General features: G+C 42.5%; 1 protein-coding gene across 7 annotated transcripts in view; it reads left to right on the top strand.

The window, feature by feature from the left end:
* ZMIZ1 (zinc finger MIZ-type containing 1) overlaps positions 1 to 19774 on the top strand; it is a 303291-nt gene that overhangs the window by 130504 nt on the left and 153013 nt on the right. For all 7 annotated transcript variants that reach the window (XM_048310656.1, XM_048310661.1, XM_048310660.1 and 4 more), the window contains one exon: positions 12848 to 12957. In XM_048310656.1, the coding sequence (XP_048166613.1) occupies positions 12898 to 12957 (60 nt within the window). In that variant the 5' untranslated portion in view covers positions 12848 to 12897. The remainder of the gene's footprint in view (positions 1 to 12847; positions 12958 to 19774) is intronic.

A 19774-nucleotide genomic window follows, 5' to 3' on the forward strand; every position in this document is an offset into this window, starting at 1 on the left:
TTAATTGGTTGCTAATACAAATTTCTTTCAATCCACATATTTTTGTGTCTTCCTGGGCAGACCTAGGTCCCCAGTTCTTCAGGTTAGGGCTCTGTTTACACATAGTGTAGGTTTCTTTGTCTTGCAGTTTCCTTTCTGAACAAAATCTCATGCAGTCAAGAAAGGGTTCATGACCTGATTTTGTCCTGCCATGCAGATGGTCATAATGCCTACTATTCTAGTAATACCTCTGTATTTGAGCTGGTAAGAGAAAGTTGTCAAATAATTCTTATTTTTCTAAAGAGAAGTAGTTGTTGAAAAGGATTGAGAAGTCATACTTTCTCCTGTGGTGTTTCATAAAAATATTTTGCCATGTCTTGTATTTTAGCTATTCCATTTGCCTGTACATCTCCAGTATTTGTGCCAACCTGTAAAAAGGTCGGTGAATTTTGTTGTGTTAAACTTTTCTTTCAAAATTATTATTTCCTGCATCTGACTTAAGGACTTGTTTAGTTGTTACTCCTTTGCTGTTTGCCAATAGCCCAGAAGTCTGCTCTTGGAGGAAGACATTTATGTCAGCGTTTTCTTGCTTCTTATGCTTTGTACAGTTGAAACAGTGACATTACAAGCTGAGAAGTGTAGAGACAAAAGACAGAGCTCTGCATTGTTTAGTAGTTTTCTGTCTGCCATTTTGACTATCACCATCACCTTAGGAGGAAAAACTAAAAAGTGCCTAGGTCTTAACCAGCTGATAGCATAGAAAGGTAAGAGAGTAGGAAACTCCTTACTCAGGACTGGTGAGTGTCTAAATGTATTATAAGGGACAGTGGAGCCAGGTTCAATTTCTGATCTATGGGAAAGGTAGGAAAGGATCAAGGAAGTCTTTAATATGAAGTAGTTCAAGTTTGTGACGTGGCTTTTGGGTTGGGAAGGCAGAACTGCTGTTTGCTACATAACTCCTTCTTCATGAATTGGGGTATGTCAAGTGAAACAAAATCAGAAAACATAAAAACTCTCACATCTGGTACTGTTTGAATTAGTTCCCTTGTCTCAAATGGGACAGGAGCAAATGGGCTGCTCCTGTAACACAACTTGTTTCATGCCAGCCTGTCCTTTCCTTTTGCATCCCTGCCTGGATCAGCCATGCGATAAGCAGGAACCTTTTAAATCCTGTAATGTGGCATATTGGGCAGCTAGGCTTTTTAAGAAATAAACCATCTTTCAAAATATATTCCTCCAAATTTCAAATCTAATGCACCCCAGTTACTCAGGAAAAAAAAAAGGGTGCCAAAAATGTAACCACTCAAGGATGAAAAAAAATCAAGAGCAAAAGACAAGGAGACATAGGATAGAAAGAGTTTTATTCTCTTAAAGGTTTGAAATTGTCACAGTAACATAACTCTCCTTGAGTTCATCAGAACCTTTTCAAAGGGGTACTTGTTTCCTTTTCAGGGGAGCCGAGTGTTGTTTCAAATGAGACATTACACTGACTCCTGCCTGCTGCAGGCTTTGCAGTGTGGCTGCTCTGCCAGCTTTGTATGCGTGTCACCAGCACATCACGTTTGATCACAATGAAAGTCACTCCAGAGTACATCTAATCAGGCAGGGCTTCAGAAAAACTTGAAGCCTCTAAAGCTGACCTCTGGAGTCTGTAGTGTTGCCGCTGGGAGCAAAGAAGAAAAGTGTGTAGCTTTTTGAGGTCTGTTCCGCTGTGTCATAATAACCATTTAAACAAAAAAAAGTAGGAAGGATATGAGTAGAAGAAAACACCATCTGGACTTGAACTGCTTCTATCCAGGTGTCACCTGAATGTACAGTTGAAGTTTATCAAGTTAATTCAGTATTTGGAAGTCTGGCTGAATGCTGGAAATTTTGTCTTGAAATTGAGGGAAGGGTAATATTAGATGTTTTATCCTTAACTTCTAATAATACATACATTATAGATTTTACACTATCACTTCACTGTTCATATTAAACTAACATGTGGTAGCCCTAGTCTGAATTGTGGTTTGTGTTAGGCAGTGTATGTGTATTTGGTGGAGATAGCATCTACCCTGAGCAGCACTGGATGTAATTGGAAAGCCAGAGGAGCTGAAGAAGTGAAGCCTGTGGTGGTGGAGAAGAGCTCAGGTCTCTGTTCACAGGGCTGACTTTGTCCTGCAGTTATGGGAAAAAGCTTCTGGGCATATACTTTGTAATAATGACAGTGGTATGGAAAATGCAAGAGAGTCTAAATGTCTTAATTTATGGACCACGCTATAAATAATTCATTAGCAATAGTGTTTCTGTTTATATTGCCTGTAATAAAAATGGCAAGTCTGCCTGCTTTGGTTTGTGAGACAGTTGTCGCTCATAAGTTGTCAGGCTCGCTCCTGGCCTGTTTCAGTCAAAACAGTAGTGGGGATGATGGGAACTGTGCTCTCCTCTTCTTAGCAGGGGATGTCACAGTGGTTCTTAGTCTTTTCAGTTGAGGTAGCTTTTGTTCAGGCCAAATTTAGCATTTGTATAGTTGCTGCTTTCAAATATCTGAGAGGATTTTTAAAAACCTGCTTGAGATCTGTGTTGTGTTCTGCCAAATGCCATTTCAGCTTTAGTCATGCTGTCACCTGAGGGTGAGAGACCTAGTGAAGGTAGAGCTAACAGAGATCTGTGCTCTCAGAAGAAATTCTACTAGAATCTGTTCCTGATCCCAAGAGGTTTGTTCGTGAACTGAGTAAGTGACAGATCTTTAACCATGGAATTCATAAACCTTTGAAAACTAAATTGTCCGTTAAGATTCTTGGTAAAAAGAAACTTATTTCATGGTAAGTGTAAAATTCTCTTTATTTACCTGTAAAGTAGGTTTGGGACACCGGTAATTCTCAGAGGCCAGTTTCTGAATAAAAAGTTCCTCTCAAATGATAAGGTAATGAGAAAACCAAATGGGACAGTGCAGAGGATTATGGATGTTTCAGTTAAAATCTTTCTTGAAGGTAGCAGGCTTTGTTGTGTAAAGCTCCTGCAGTATTTTGTCATCTAGGTGTCTAGAAGAATTTCTGCCTTACTGGAATTGTGGGCACTTGGAAAGCATGAATAGCAACTACTACACTACAGATAGGCAAATAGCAGGGATGTGTGAATTATTGGAATTGAAGCCATTGCTGTTAGAACTAGTTCTAAAATATGTTGTTTTCAAAATCATCTCTAGGGTGTCCAAAGTATTTCTGGGCTTCTTGATCAAGTTCCGGTAGCAATGAATCTGCCCCTTTGGTTGTGTTTCAGGGCCTTGAATACTAGCTGTTGAGACTGACATAAACAGCAGCCACATTTCCAGTCTGCCAGTATATTGTGTTCACACAATGTTCCATTACAGAAGAGTTTTCCATGAGGGATACATAGTCATTTCATTTGCTTGTCCAATCCTGGCTCATTTTACCCAGACTCTCAGTATGGTTTCTTAAAATTTAGGATTTGGTGGTGACTTGAAACACTGAATGTTTGTCCAATTGTATTGACAATTCAGTAAAACCAAATCCCTTGGTTTTTAATGTATATTCTGCAGGTTCAGAAGTATTCATATAGATGGATATCCAGTCAGCTGCCTTAAAATGAAGATGATAAAATAGACCTTACTAAAACTGTAGTTTTCTTTTGTCTGGATGTCCAATGTCTCTAGTTTAAGTTACTAAAAAGAGATTACACCCCCTAGCACTAAACTGTCATAATTCAAAGCAAGTGGAGAGTTTGTGAGAAGCCACATTTGGATAGCACCTGAAAGCCGTGCAGGCAATATAATTTGGCTGCCAGCAATTGCTATATCTTTGCTGTTACAAAAATTCACAGCCATCCAGCTTGTATTTGACTTGTTTAGCTGTATTTAGTCTTTACTAGTTTTGCTGGTCCTCCTGAAATTTATTTTGCTTCTATTCTGGGGAGCTTGGTAAATATTTAAATTTCATCAGAACAGACCAGAATAATGGCTGATGTCAAAATTGTTAGAGGCTGTGTCTCAAAGCAGTATTCAGTTGCTCTGTTCTCCAGAGACTTTGCTGATTGAGCTAATGTTGCTTTTTCTCCATTCCTTCCCTCTGCCTGAGTGGTGTCCTCCAAAGCAGTGATGCTTTCCCTGGTGGCTTATCAGAAATCATTGGTCTTAGGAGGACTTTCTTAGTTCTCGTAAAATGAAAGAGAAGGTGAATAGATCTTACATTTATAGACAATAAAGAGAAATTACCATCTACTTTGACTATATGCCTTCTTTACAATGCTAAACTTAGTGGGGGGGGAAAAAAGGAGTCAAAATCTATCCTCATTCCTTTATTTGGTGCAATATAGTTTGGGGATGGGGGATTGTTATATTTGTTGTGTTGCCACTCAGTAATGAGGAATAGAAGTTGTGATGGTACAGTATCATAGGAAGAAATCAGCAATTTCCTTCAAATGCTACAGTTCAACTTCCAAAACATGCCTGGTTTCATCAGATAAGTAAGAGGACCTTCAGTGTCAGAATGCAAATCCTTCTTCTTTCTAATTCACAGTGGGCTTGAGATGGTTCTTGCTAGGAGCATTTCTTTGGGCTGGCCCAAGAGGTTTTGACCTCTCTTTGTTATATAGCAGGCTATCTGCTGCAAGAGAGATGTTATCGGAGCATAGCAAATACAGAGTAGCATCTTCAGTTTTTGACAGGTAATCATTAAAAACATTTGCTGCTAGAGCCATCTCTCCTCTGTCCTTCTTTTCTCCTACTTCTGAGACCATCTTTGACAGTTTGGTTAGGTCATTACTGTTTCCTCTAAGACTAAGAAAACGTTTATGTTAGGTTGTCTTCTGTAGCTCATCTTTCAGATTTTAAGCAAATAACTTAGGTGCATACGTCCAAACCAGCTGGTTTTCTTTAGTAGCTGATAAACGTCTAGCAAGAGCAGGAAAATGTTGACAGGTCATAGATGTTGGTTGTTGCAGCTCTGTAGACTCAGCCCGCAGAAGATGTGTAAGCCAGGTGATGTTAGCAGCACTACATGCCTGTTTGCAGCATTTGGTAGGCAAACACAAAGAATTCTCAGCAAATACTTTGCATCTTACCACAGAACCTCTGAAAGAACCAAGCTTTCATTAGGTAAATAAGCAAGCATTGCATGCCAGAATGCAAACCTTTTTCCATTCTTATGCTCGCCTGACTTCTGCAATCCTCCCACCAAGCCCAGAAGGTGGGAAGAGGTGCTTGATTCTGCTTCAGTTTAGAGACTGGCAATTTATCAGGGAGAGATTTTTTACAGCATTGTTGTGTGAGTGATGAGGGACACTGGTTATGAAATTATTTGAGCGCAACCCGGCAAGCTTTTAGGGATGGCTCATTTGCTTGTAGCTGTCCCGATGAGGATTAGTATTTCTTACCTGCAAGCTACAGTACATATAGTAAACCACTGGATCAGTGGGTTCTGCTGTGGAACTGTCAATGTTTGTTCTAGCAGATCTATCTGTATTGGAGTGTGCAAAGCCTCTGAGAGCACTACGGCAGGGCTGTCAGCCCTGGCTCCCCAGTAGCACACTTCTACACACTTTTGCCTTTAATTTTGTGTTATTACCTCTTGCTGTTTTAAACTGCAGTGTCCTTTTGCCTCCTTGCTCTCCCTAAAGATAATAAGCTGACAGAGCTGATGACACTAGGAGCTGGGTGGAATGCAGGGAAACCAACCTTATAATACAAGCATGCAGCAGGGCAATTACCTGTGATCTGCAGACGCTGTTCTCAGTCTGAAGAAACCACTCATTTCAGCCAGCAGGCTGGAGGTGACGGCTGCCGGTGCAGGAGGCAGTTCATGTGCTTAATGGTTAGTGCTGGCTGGCGACCAACTTGTCCAGGCTCAAAGGAGCTCTCTTCTTAGCTCTCTCTTATACAGTGTGGGGTTTTTTTTTTTATTTCTATGTCTGTACTTTAAGTAAAGGTCATACCCAGTGCTCTGTGTGTGCTTCCAGCTAGCCTGACCACCTTTGCTTTTGTAATCAGGGTGCAGATGTGCTTCATGATTGAACAACTTCTGCGCACTGCCGCTCCTCCTCCCAGAGGAGTCCAGCAGGCTTGCTTATGCAAGCTGTCATGCTGTCTTTTTTTTCAAAAGCATGTGTGGGTTTGCTTTTGTGTGCATCCGGCTGGCTGTTAGTGCCTGCATATAATAGGCTCTGTATATAAAATCGTTCCCAAGCACACGGCTGCGGAAACAGCTTCCTTAAACCCCACAAAATTGCCAGCCCTTGCAGCTCAAGCCACCATAAATTACAAAAACCTGCTCCCACCTCACTGAAGCTGTGCCTGCCAGGCGCTGTGTGCACACACACACTCACTTTCCCTCTCTCGCAGTCAAAGATGATAGAAAGTCTTCTGGGGATTACTGCACATTTGTAGAGCAACAATGGAAAGCAGCACAGCACAAATATCTATTCTTCCTCACCCAGCATAACAAACGCTGCTTTGTCTCACATCTGGCCCTTTTTAATAGCTCAAAGCCAACAGCAGTAGCTATTTAACAGCTTATGGTAAATAAAGCTTTATTAAAACAACTTCCTTTTTCAAGTGTTTAATGATGAAAACAACCTTTCACCTGACATTTTATACTTTTTGTGCCATATCTAGTAGAAGAAATAAATTAGTTGTCATGGATAGATATTAAACTTTTTCCAGCAGATGATCTTTGAAAGCATCTTTGAAAATTCTCGTACTGAAAAGCGGGCTTAGAGCCCTTTGAATGCTGTGTGAGCCATGTGCCTGAGTGCAGACGTGCCGAGCTGCATTGTGCCGGCGCTGTGCGGGCTGTCGGGGCTGCGCCTCGGGGCTGGGCTGTGCCGCGGGAGGGCACCGGCTGGGCTCAGCCGGAGAATCGATGCAATTACACGCAATGAGTAGCGTTAACCTGTGTGTACACACGGAGGTACGTTCTGATAGTTCAAGAAACAACTTCTTAAAATATGTTTAATGGTAAGGAAAATGTCAAGTGGTATTGGACGGGTTTTGTCTCTGGACCGCCACGTTTTACCACCAGGACAGGGCGCTGAGGGAAATGATGTTTCTTAAATCCATCATTGGAGGTGACAGGCTCCCGGGAGCTCCTGGGCTGGTTCGGACCCGGCTCCTCGGGGGTCCGCGCTTCAGGCGACGGAACGCGGCTGTTCCGCCTCGTGGCCTCCGCAGAGCCACCGCCCCGGGCCCCGCGTTCCCCCCGGGCTGTCCCGGTGAGGCCCCCCCGGCCCCGCGTTCCCCCCGGGCTGTCCCGGTGAGGCCCCCCCGGCGCCTCGTTCCCCCCGGGCTGTCCCGGTTCCCCACGGTGCCCCCAGGTCCCCCCGGGCTGTCCCGGTTCCCCACGGTCCCCCCAGGTCCCCCCGGGCTGTCCCGGTTCCCCACGGTGCCCCCAGGTCCCCCCGGCCCCTGACGGGCGATGGCGCGGCCCGGCGGCGCCCCCTGGCGGGCAGCGGCGGCACCTGCCCCCGCTCGGCCGCAGCCGCTCCCGCTGTCGCTGCCGCTTGGCTTGTTGCTTCATCAAAGTCACTTCGTAGATACAGATTGTCTGCCCTCTCGTAGGACCCTCAGCATGCTGGAGACTTGCAGGAAATTATTAGTTTTTAGCTGACTGAATAAACAGCATTACCAACTTGTGTGCTGTGGCGGCAGGGGGCAGGGATGTTTACAGCCGCTGTGCTGAATCCCTGCTTAAGGAACTGTTCTTCATTGCCCCTTCTCACCTACCGTTAAAATTTCTTAACTTATAAAGGTATTTCTTGTGTCCTTTTATTTATTCTCTTCTTGCCCTGAGTGGTCCGAAGTGCCTCCAAATTAGATCTTGTCTGGTGCAGCCGCCGCAGGGTGGCTGGCAGCGTGCTGGTCCCCTGTGGAAATGGAGACCTGGCGTAGCGCTGTGCTGCTGGCCTCGAGCATCGCTCACTGCAGCCTCCCCTGCCTCCTGGGAAGGGTTCTCTTTCCTCCTCTGCCCTCAGAATGGATTTCTGGTGGAAATTTGGTCTCCGGAGCAATGGCACCCTGTTGCGGCAGCAAGGGGGTCAGTGGCAGTGCTTGGGGCTGGTGGGGCTGGGCAGCCTCTCATGTTTCCAGTGAGCTCCGCTCCAGGTCCATCTCAGCCCAGCAGTGAGGGAAGGAAGCCTGTGGGAACAAGAGCAGAAGGCACCTTGTGAAGTCTTTTTAAACTCAGGGAGAAGGCTGGACCTGTTTCAGTGGTAATTCGGGTCTGCCTTGGCCGCAGAGGAGCAGATTTCCCTGGTCCACTGGTCCTGGGGAGGGAGAGCTCTCGCTGTGGATGGCAGTTCTGGCCATGAGGAGAGCTCATCCCAGAGCAGAACTGAATGCACACTAACTTTAAAAATGCTCTACGGTTTTAGACATGTGTTTTTGAAGCAGTGATGAAATGTTCGACTTCTTTTTTTTTCTCTCTCTAGGAGGCTGTTTAGGCTGCCTTAGGAACTAGTGGGGACTACATTTTACTAAATTGTTTTTTAAATTGTGTTACTTGAAGTACAGTTTCTGATAAAATAATTGCAGTCTCCTAACCTGAACTGGCAACCAACACGTAGTGTAGCAGAAATTTGTGAAATTCTCTTTCACAGGGCCACTGCAAAATTTCCTTCATTTTTCAATATTGAAGAAGGGTTTGTAGTAATGCTTTAAAAGATTCAGTATGTTTAGGGTTAAAAAAAAAAAAAAGGCTAACAGGTTGATACATCTGTTCCTTTAAAAACAAAGCGTTCTCCATTTTTGAGACATCATAAATATGTAACTGAGGCCTCTTTAATTACTGCCTAGGGCTATAAACTCTCAATGCTAGAGGGGAGGGAAGAAAGAAGAATAATTCACATAATTTTTAAATTTTTTTCTTTTTTTAAAGAGAGGGAGATTGAGTCTTTGCCTCAGAAAAGAAAGAAGAATGGGGCTTTTTATTGTTGAATTACCAGAAGGTGCTGGGAACACTTATTTTTTTGTTTATCCTTTTGGATGGAGTTAGCATGTAAAGCAGTAGTGTACAACCTTCCTGACTAATGTGTGCACCAAACAGAGGGGATTTGTTACAAAGCACTAGGAAAAATTCCCTTCCCAGTCCTCCTCTGCCAGTACCCTTAATCCTGATCAGCAACATCCCCTGCTGTCTCTTGAGCTGCTCGCAGGCCTGAATCTCACCATGCTGTCTAATACAGGGACACCGCAGGCCAGCCAGGGACCCTGCAAAGTCGTTTTCACTTGTGACCTGATAAGTGCACAGCACTTAACCGAATAGAAGTCTGTTCTGATTTAGCCCTGGCAGCCTTTCTGTATCTTAAGTACCATTATTTTCGACTAAGGTGATCTTGCTGCTACTTTTAAAATAGCATGAGATCGACAGAAGGGGCATTTTTTTAAATTTCAGGAGGTGGATGTACGTGTGGGGAACCTGGCCAGAGTACAGCAATACACATGTAGTAGGTGCAGTTACTAGAAATTTAATTCTGCTGTTATTTTTCTTCCAACCAAAATGGTCTGGTGTCAAAATGCTTATTCTGCCGTGGTGAAATTTCAGATCTGTATGATAACTTTCACTTTCCGTGTTTAATCTTTTAATTCTTGCTGAGGCCCATGAAAGAGTAATTTCCAGATAATAATGGTTTCCCACTAATAAGCTCTGCGTTTTTTATAGCAGAAATTGCTTAGAGCCAGTATGCTCACTGAAAAAAATTACTCTATTTGATGCTCTTGTGATGTGTCTGAGAGAAAGATATAGATGAGTCTTGTGGCGGTGAGGCAGGGCATTTCAAATACAAAGTGTTATGTCATTCTATGTGATGAGGCTTCATGTGTACAATTTTGTCTGGTTGGTTCATGCAACAAATGTTTATTGTCCAGGGGAGTTAGTGGGCTGAGGATCATCTCTTGACCAGAAGAGAATAAATGAGATTGGGCTGTAAAAGTAGCAAACTGTCAGCAGCAAAGGCTGGTGGGTGACTGTTCATCCATGCTGTGAGGGGGAAGAGGCAGAGGGAGCCTGGCAGGGCAAAGACTGAGCCATCGAGCTAATAATGTGAGAACAAGTGGGATTAAGCATGGAAGTGAAAATTTTTCTAGCTACTAGGGGAAAGGTGAGAGTCAGAGAGTACTTTTGAGTGAGAACCATTGGGTTTTAAAACCCAAAGAATTATTTTGGAGACTGAGTTTGATCAGCTTATTACAGAATTTGTGTGCCCTGTCTGTGTAGGAGAGTAGGAGATTGCACTCCCAGTCCTGCCTCCAAGAGCCTTGTGGAGTTCCTGCTCAGTTAGGTGAGTTACTTTCATGTATTCTGCCCCTCTGCTTTTCCAGACAAAAAAGAGAAGCTGTGCCATGTGGGAGAAATGACAGTTTGGACAAATACAATAGTAAGCTGTGGTTCAGGTAGCTGATAGCAACCTTTGATTTTGTTTATGGTTAACTGTAAGGCAGTTAATTAGGGTGGTATTACATGTACAATTCAAAAATGTCGTGACTTTCTTAAAAAAAAAAGGTGCCTAAGTTTGCATGTCTTCAAATTTTTCAGCAGACATCCATGTGCATGTATATGTATTTGTTTTCGGTATGCCCTTCGCCATTGGTCCTGATGTTCAATTAAAATGCAGATAATTTGTCCTAGCTTGTAAGATGGATCACTGCTGAAGTAGTGTCATGTCTAGGCTAGCTTATCTCTTGATAAATACCTCTGCTGTCCACTGAGAGATTAAACTTCATGACTACTGAGGTCTGTTAGGGGATCTTACAGGCAGATAAGACTGTGTAACTGGCTTTTAATAAAATATATCAATTCACATTTGCTAGAGGACCTTTGGATGGTATTTGCTATTGAGAAGGTGGCAGTGACATAATCAAAAGATAATACTTGCATGTGGAACTGGCTCTTCTGTTATAATTTATTGACAGGAATGCTTTATTGAACCCTCTTGTGTCTAGAGTGTGGAGGTGAGGAGCTTGAGCTGCTGTTATAAGACCTCATTTAGTTGTCTAGCAGAAAAGATTTCTTCCCCTGAGTCTAATCCAGCAGGAGCCATGAAAGAATGTTATCAGCGAGGTACAGAAATCTCCAGCAGTTTGGGTGTGTGGGATGTGCGTGGATCCGTGGTCTGGAGTCTGTCTTGTTGTGAGAGCTGTGTAGTCAAGGTTCCCATCACAGGGAGCATTCTTCCCCTCAAGGGGGTTGAGTATGGACAGTGCGGGAATTGTTTAACTGAAGAGCTGTTGAGTCGTGTACCAGAAGTGGTGAACAGCCAGCTTCTCTAACAAGACAAGTATCTGAAAAATTTGCTGTGTCTTATGTGTATGGAGGGAGTGGAAAATAGTTTTGTCCTGAACAGTGTTCCAAAAAACCACTCAGTGCCACTGAAGAGGTTCATGAAGGAGAGGTTTCTGTGCAAGACTGGGACCTTGCTTGTGCTATATAAAGTTTGGTATAAATAGGGCATTTGGGGATATATTTCTGTGCTCACTCATTGTTCATGAATGTAAGGATATAACTTCTTAGAGTGTACCAATTTCTCTAGTAAAAGGATATGGAAATTTTAGGCAAAGATGTTTCTCATGTACCAAATGTGCAGTATCTACGCTTTATTTTCCATTTTAGATGCCATGAAAGGGACTGAAACAGCAGAGTATACACACACACATATACATATATATGTGAAACATCTCTGTGTCCCTGAGAGGTGAATTCTAGAAAAAAAACACTTAAATCTGGTTAGCTCGTTAAGTACAGGCTGGAGTCCCATGTGCTTGTACTCAAAACATAAATAAGTAGAAGTCATGGTGCAAACCATTCAGTAATATGAATTACTGACTGAAACAGTTGATTAGTTGTTGGTTTATGGTGTCTTTATGATCTGCTGTTCCGCCACTACAGGAAAATCAAAGGGCAAGGCCAGAGAGGGCGAATGGGTGGAAAAGGCCTGGTGAAATACAAACCCACACCAAGGACCTTGCTTACCCTTACTTGTACTTTTAGTGTCTTAGTCCAAGTCTGAAGGGCATTCTGGCTGTCCCTGCATCCCAAGCTGTGTCCACAAACATAACTCAGCATGATGAGCATCAGTGGTGGGCCTAGGTCTCTAGATCTCTATAGCTCTTTAGATCTCAGATTAGAACTTGCTGCCAGCTTTCATTTTATGATTTCATACAGCTATAGCAACATGAATTAAAACTCCAAACACTACTCTGAGCCTTAATTTTTATTTTCTAGATTTATTTTTTCTTAAAGTCACAGGAATCTTTAATTTGCCTTAAGTTACACTGTTTGTTAAGAGATGGACCTAAAGACAGCAGGATGTGTTTTTCCAGAAGTAACAAGTAATTTGTCCAGCTATAGATACCTGAAAGAACACAATTTTTCTGGAAGGCAAGAACTGCTCAGCCCTTTGCTCTGAAGATCAGGCCTATTCCATATATGCTAGGTTGTGCATCTGGACATTTGTCATTCTTAAAGTCTGGGCTGAGTTGTGGATCCCAGTCCTTCCTGCCCTGTCATCTTGGCCATTTCAAGGACTCATGAAATAGATCTGCTAGTTGGAGGAGAATCCAAAATGTGTCTGTTGGTTTTATTTCCAATCCAGAAATCCAGATTCTTCAGGACACATTTTGTGCTATTTTTGGCCATGTAATGCTCTGCTGTAGCTGATTCATTTAATATTTATGGGAGGTATTTTCTCTCAGAGGAAGATTAGGAAGAATCCCCATGCCCTTGTCCTTGCAAAAGCCAGGCTGTCATTGTTATTGGGATTATTATTATTTTATCTCACAGTGTGCTCAGGATTTTCTTGCAAGCAGCTCTGTTCAATTGTTCAGGTAGTGGAAGTGTATCAGCTGTGTTCAGTGATCTTTATTGTCCTTTTTGTCTTGCAGATCGAGGGATTTTAATGGCTTTCAGGTAGAAGAAAGTAGAGACAATCAAAATGAATTCTATGGACAGGCACATACAGCAGACCAATGACCGGCTGCAGTGCATAAAACAGGTAAGCTGAAGGTGGAGGTCATTGCTGCCAAGTGAGGGTTGGGTGTTGTGTGGCAGGTGTTGTGCACTGCGGTTACCTGATGCTTAATGACTGTCCTTGCCCTTCAGAGGGAAGGAATGAGACAATGTAATCTCATTGAAGAGAATATCTGCTGTGAGAGCTGGTCTATTAACCTCAAAAGCCAAACTTTCCCTCACACCTTTCTAAGAAATCTTCAGCCTGGAGACTGAACAAATCTGTCTCAGCTGGAAGCAGAGTGGTGCTCATCCTGCCAGCTCGGCCTGGAGGGTCACAGCAGGTGACTGTCATTCTAGTGCTCTGAGCACAGTAATCCACAATTCTGACGGGCCAGTTTTGATTTTAATCCAGTAGCTGACCTGAGACCTGCACTGCCTGGAGACTCAGAACTTGGATGGTTGGCATGCCTCCAAGTGCTCAGAGTGCTGCTTAATCAGTTTGCATGGAGACTGTAAAAACTTCTGTTTGCAAGGTAAAATTTTCAGAAGCATCTGTTTGTGAAGATGAAGGGCTCTTCACATGCCAGTGCCTTTCAGTGAATTATGTCTCATTTACAGATTTCCCCACTGTAACTGTGCTTGCAAATGCTTTTATAACCAAGTGAAACTACAAAGGCAAGGATGAGTAGAAATCATCTTTCCCTGCTTTACCCTTCTCAGTGAACTTTGCTCTCTAGGGTTGCAGGCAGTGTGTATTCTCCCCTCACATATGTTCTCGTCCACATGCAACAATCGTAACAGAATTTTCATAGGAATGGTCCTTGTAGAGGAGGTAAGCAAGAGAATGGTTTTTCATGGGTCTATTTCCTGTGTTTATCTCTAAATCAATGCATGCATGCAGCAAGCAGATGCATAAATGCAAGCTGCACAGAGATATTTTGAAGATCCCATCTGGATCCGGGAGATGACCTCCAAAGTTCATCTCTTCAGACTGGTTGAAATTTTCTGAATTACGCTGGAAAAACAGAAATTTGATATTCCATGAAATTATGTTCCCAAATAATTTTTCACTGTTATCTGAGCAGTTTTCTTTGTCACAACAGGTCACAGCAGAGTTCTGCTGTTTTAGTTTTTTTATTTGTATTAACCAAGTTAAAAACCTGCCTGCTTACTTGTGCCCTAGGGCATGTGCATATTGCTTCTTGAGGCAGCACAGCATTTCTGTGTTGGTAGATTTGTATTGTAGACACAAGCACCCTCAATCAAAGGAACTGGTAAAAGATGAGCATGGGGGTGGTACTGGACCAGTAGCTCTGGATTTTTAAATTTATTTACTTAACTACAAGTTCCTCAACAGAAGCAGCCAAGGGGAAGTGCTGATCCCTCTCTGGAGAGCAGCGATAGGACATAGAAACATGGGATGATGCTGTGTCAGGGGAAGTTCAGACTGGGTGTTAGGAAAAGGCTCTTCACTGAGAGGATGGTCAGTCACTGGAACAGGCTACCTATGGAAGTGGTCACAATACCAAGCCTGTCAGAGTTCAAGGAATATCCAGATGATGCTCTTAGTCATAGGATTTAATTTTAGGTGGTCCTGTGAGGAGCAGGAAGTTGGACTTATTGATACTTAGAGGTCCCTTCCAACTCGATACATTCTTTGATTCTATAAGAATATGCTTCTCTTCTCTTATTCTTATCAATCTCCATCATTATGTTGTTACAGCTTTGCCTAGATATTAGTGGAAGTTTATATTTTCTAGAATGTGTTGTAATGCAGAAATATGTGGGTTTTTGCAAGTCTGGCCATGCAGATGCTTTGGGTGATATAAAAAAAGAATACAGCTCACACCTAAACCAGATGATTTTTCTCTCCATATTTTCTTTGCAAGAGAGGATTTCAGAATAAATCAAACAAAGCTAGTTCATAGGTCAAGGAACAGAAATAGGAATCTTTTCCTGCGGAATTGCTGGTCATAATCCAGCCTTTCTCTGTGGTGTCTCTCTCTTTCATCACTCTGCAGTGAAAGTTAATGCATCTAATGGCCCTTTAGAGGCCTGAGGAAAATATGAGTTTGAGAATTTCATCCCAGTTTCTTATGAACAACTATCTGGTTCAGAAAAAACATGCCCTTGACTGGTACAAATCGGTGTCCTTTTTGGCCATCCTAGCCTATAGGATGAAGAATGAAGGTTAAATTGTTCTGCAATTTAACCTTCTAGCTGTAAGAACAGACCTTTACATCAAGTGAAGACAAATGGAGGATGCTGCTCAGCTCCTTTTTCTAGAGCTGTCAGTTTCTGTACATAATTTATATTATTTTAATTAGATAAGAGAATATCAAATTACACTTCTTAAAGTTTTAAAGAGATAATTTTGCCTATGTAATGGGTACTCTGTCAGTTAAACCACTAACTTCATTTATACATAGTGCTGTTTTGCATACGCAGCTTGGATATTTCTTCAGTGATGAAGGCCAGGGGAAGGGAGGAAGGTCAGGCTGCCCAGCATTTGTTTAACACTCTCTGTTTTCTTTGATCCTGGAAGAAAGCTTGGGGTTTTCTGGTAGAGCAGGGGCATGCTTGTGTCAGAGCTCAAAGAATGCCTGAAAAGGAGCTATCCTGCTGGGGAAGGCTTGTGAATTCATGGTTTCTCCATTCTGTTTAGACCCGAAAAAAGAAGAGGAGAGGAAGAAGAAAACTCTTGTTGTCAACTCATGAAAAACTGTAGTTAACCAAGATAGTGGCTGAACACCAAAAATATATCTCAGAAAGCTTTTTTTTTGTGAGAGTGGCACTACATGTAGTTTTGTTGGGGAGTAATGACTGATTGTTTAAAAAAAAAATTGTTTTGTTGTAGAAAGTAGCATCAAAACTGCTGTTCGCTTTTTCACAGTTCCAAAATCTTGTGCTGTTATCTTTGCCATGGTGCAGAAAGGGACAGAAACTTACTTTACCTCTTTGGAAGACACTCACCTCCCTGTCACAGGGTCATACATTTCCAGTTTGAGGACATTTACCTTGTCCTTTGAGACAGGTCATTAGCTGGCTGATACTAGAAAGAGTAATTTCCAGTTCACCCATTGAGAACTGGCCCACACACTGCTCCGTGCATGTTGGGTTTGGGAGCAAAGCAGTACCTTGCATGGCCGTATCAATGTATCTTCACCTAATCTGGGATTAACTGCAGGGTCAGACAACAATACGTCTGCCTTTTCTTCCTGGTCTCGTCTGTCATCCTCTTTTCCCAGACTGTGAAAAAAACACTGCTGCTGTTCTCCTGAGCACACATGTGCTTTTGGGGTGGTTAACACAGCAGTGGTGTGGAAGGTGCACTGCAACACGGGGAGGAAAACCATCCTTCCTTGGTGCCTAGCATCTACTGGTTTTATAACCCTGCTGGCAGCCCGTGGCTCCTGCAGCCAGACTGAGAGCTGTCTGCCGCCCTCCTTGCCCCTCACTCCAGCCCCTGAGAAATGCTATAAATGGTAATCCATGTGCCTCTTTAACTAGATCAGGTTTCAGCACAGGGTCAGGACAGGCTTCTTTCTTCCCAGCTTTGTGACTTGTGAGACACCCACAATATCCTTGCTGACTTCTGTTCCAGGATCAAGGTTGTGTTTTATCTTCACCTTTTTTAATGCTTTAAAGCTACAAACCCAAAACTTGTATATGATCAGCTAGTTAGGAAATGAAGTGTGTGTTAAGAAGTGTTTCAGAATAGATGAAAGGGCAAAGTGAAGAGGTGGCTGTGTATTTATGCTTAAAAAAACCCTAGACTTCTGTGGAAGGCTGGAACAGCTTGTGTGGTCTCTTTGTAGCTGATTCCCTCAGTATTTGTAAGTGTGTGTGCTTTAAAATCAAACATAGCTTTTTTGATGTACAGTGGAAAAAGCCAAAGTAACAGGCTTTCCTTAACACGTGCAATTAGTTTGTCATGACACAGGAGACTCTTCAGGGTACATTGAAGGGAGCTGGATGTTCAGGGCACAGGCTTTTTTCTTTAAGTCTTTGTCCATACAAACAAAACCACAAAATTACCTTTGTGCAAAGCAAAGGTCTGATAGTCCCTGGGAATCCCCTGCCATATTTGAGGCTGCAGTAATAATCTGTTTATCTGCTGAGGGCTCGTGGATCAGGTGGCTCTGGCACAATGTCCACCGCGAAGCTGTGGGGCAGCAGGAGCTGGCTCAGGCAGGCACGGAGCTGAATTTGAGAGCTTCCTTGCTGCCTGCTGCCCAGGCACAGCCTTCTAAAGGAGCCAGCTTGGCTTCTGCTGCATAGAAAATCCCAGTAAAGAACTGACTGGGTTTCTTAAAGCATTCTTCATAGCAGTCCAGAGGTGTGGCTTTAACCAGACGCTGCCCATTGCTTTTGTTAGGTGATGGAAGCAAATGCCAGGGGAAAACAGTGGGTTGGTTTAACATCTCTCTACTCTTACTCTAATGGGTCTACTTGAAAAACATAGAACTTTAATCTAGGGACTTCTACCTTTTGTGCCTGTTTGCTTGTCAGGCAGTTTTGTGAGGTTTCTATATGTTTCTTCTGAAATTCTTGCAAAGAAGAAGATGGAAAAAAATCTTTCTGTATTTAAGTTACAAGGAAGCCACCCCTTTCAGAAGGAGTGTGTGATATCTTCCTGCCGTGCTGAGCACAGTTGTTAGGCTCTGTAAAAGCTGTGCTGAAATGTTAGTAACAGGTTAAGGGGAAGTGTGAAAAGGCTCTCTGGTGTCAAAAGTATTAGATCATGGTGGGAACAGAGAAAGTTGTTTCTGCTGCTTGTGTCATGGTATATCAGGGCACATTGAGCAGTATCATCAAATGATGCTGGATCACCACTTAATTGGAGACACACATCACATAGCTGATTTCCAGAAACCGATTAACATCTCTCCCCTCTTCCTTCCAGAAGGCTTGCTGAATTGCTGCCTAGCAATGCTTTTTAGTGCCTACCCAGCCATTTAGAGAGATATGCTAAAAGTTGTAATTGCTGTGTGTTTTTGTTGATATTTTCTTGCTCAAATTGGAAACAAGCAAGCCCATTTCTTTCATCATTCAGCAGCTAGGTTTTTGGTAGCTTGCAATTCAGGGGAAAATAGAATTCTTTGTATATTTACATAACTGTTTTTAAGTGCTGAAGTGTTTGAACTAATTCTTCTGCTGTTCAGTGTTATTGTTGCAGACTCATGTAAATGCTAAGCAGTCCTAAACGTATCATTTTTAGTGCATTTTGGACTGGTTACCAAGGACTGGTATGAAATTACAGCTAAAAAGATTTTAATAAAAAGAAAAATGCTTCCCATACATTTTTTTCATTTGCATATGCTTACAAAACTGCCCACAGTAGTTTCATGAAACTTTCATTCTTGAAGAACTTTGAAAATTAGAAGTATTCTTATGAAGAGTGCATTTATTTAGAACATACTTTTTTTGGTATTCTATATAAGTGTTACAGGGGGTTTTAGCAGCTAAATATGAAATAACGAGGCTAAAGGGGAAAAAGACCTTTTCCATAAAAAGACATTTGATGGGCCTCGGGTGTTACAGTTTATTGGTTAAATGGTCCATCAATGCTGTGTTAGTAGCTACATTTTTTTTGTATCTTTTTTTTTGAGGCCTATAGCCGCAAGTCCTTTGTCTGCTTTTCTGCTCAGTCTGTGATGGAATATTCCTCTGCTAGACTTAAGTATGTTTAGGAAAAACTGTCAGCAGACCAGTTTTCCTGGCTCCTCTACTCCATTTAGAGACTTGTCAGTCAACATTCCTGCTCTGTTAGATCCTTCATCCTGGTAGGGAAGCTGCAAGGGAAAGAGCAAAGAAGCAATTTGCTAGAAGTACTTCTGGTAGGGAGGGGAAGAAAGCACTTTCTTGTTGTTTGCAGTATTTGTCTGGTTTGTTTATCTGACAAGATTCCAGTGGGTGGAATATATAACCCATCGTGTTGTGAGGCAGATTCGTAAAGTTCTGGCAGGTTCACTTTTCCCATTCCCAGTTCTGCTGCTTTACTGGAGCACCTGTCCTCAAGGACTGGGGTTTTAGTACTCTTAATATTAGTCGTGCTAGTATCCTTAGTATTTCCATTTCAAAATGGAAAATGCGCATTTTGAACTCACACAGAAAACCTCCAGTACCCATAGGATTTAGTATAATTTTATTCTTTTCTGTGCAACAAATTAATCTGGCCTGTTTTACCTTATTTACCAAAAGACAATTGTCTTTTGGTAAATAAGGATGAATATTTGAAAATTCTAGAAGTCTGTAAGTTGAGTCTATGATGTCACCTTGGTGTCAGATGAGCATAGGAAGTCCTTTTTGTCAGCAGCTGGGTCAAACTCTGCAGTGGAAATGTGACACAGCTGGTGACATCTCTGACTTATGTCCTGCTATTTCTGGCTCTTCCTTCTTGCATATGCGTTTGCTACTCGACTTGCCACTATTGTGTGCAACAGCAAATCTATAGAGGTATGGCTTAGAGAGCATTTGCACATAAGGACCATTTACCATTTTTACCATTTGTAAAAGCAGGTGTTCTCAGAAAAGTTGTAGTGGCTGAAGTACTGTTAATATCAAGAGCCTTCGGCTGTGCAGACCTCTGGCATCATCTCGTGAAGGAAGAGTCTCTTCACTGCTGGTGCTCACTCCTTCTTGCCTCTGTACAGTAACATATTGTACGTGGGCAGGTCGCACAGCAGGTGCTGTGGGCAGTTTTGTAAACGAAAAACTGTCTGGGGAAGCATTTTTCCTTTTGATTTGCAAATATCTTAGTAATGCCTAGCTGGCTGGTAGAACCTGTGAGAATAGGTCATGTGAATTCTACATCTTCCACAGGGGTATCAGTTTGTGTAGTTGTCATTTTAAGTAGT

The sequence above is a fragment of the Corvus hawaiiensis genome, chromosome 8, assembly GCF_020740725.1.
Source record: "Corvus hawaiiensis isolate bCorHaw1 chromosome 8, bCorHaw1.pri.cur, whole genome shotgun sequence".
Lineage (NCBI taxonomy): Eukaryota > Metazoa > Chordata > Aves > Passeriformes > Corvidae > Corvus > Corvus hawaiiensis.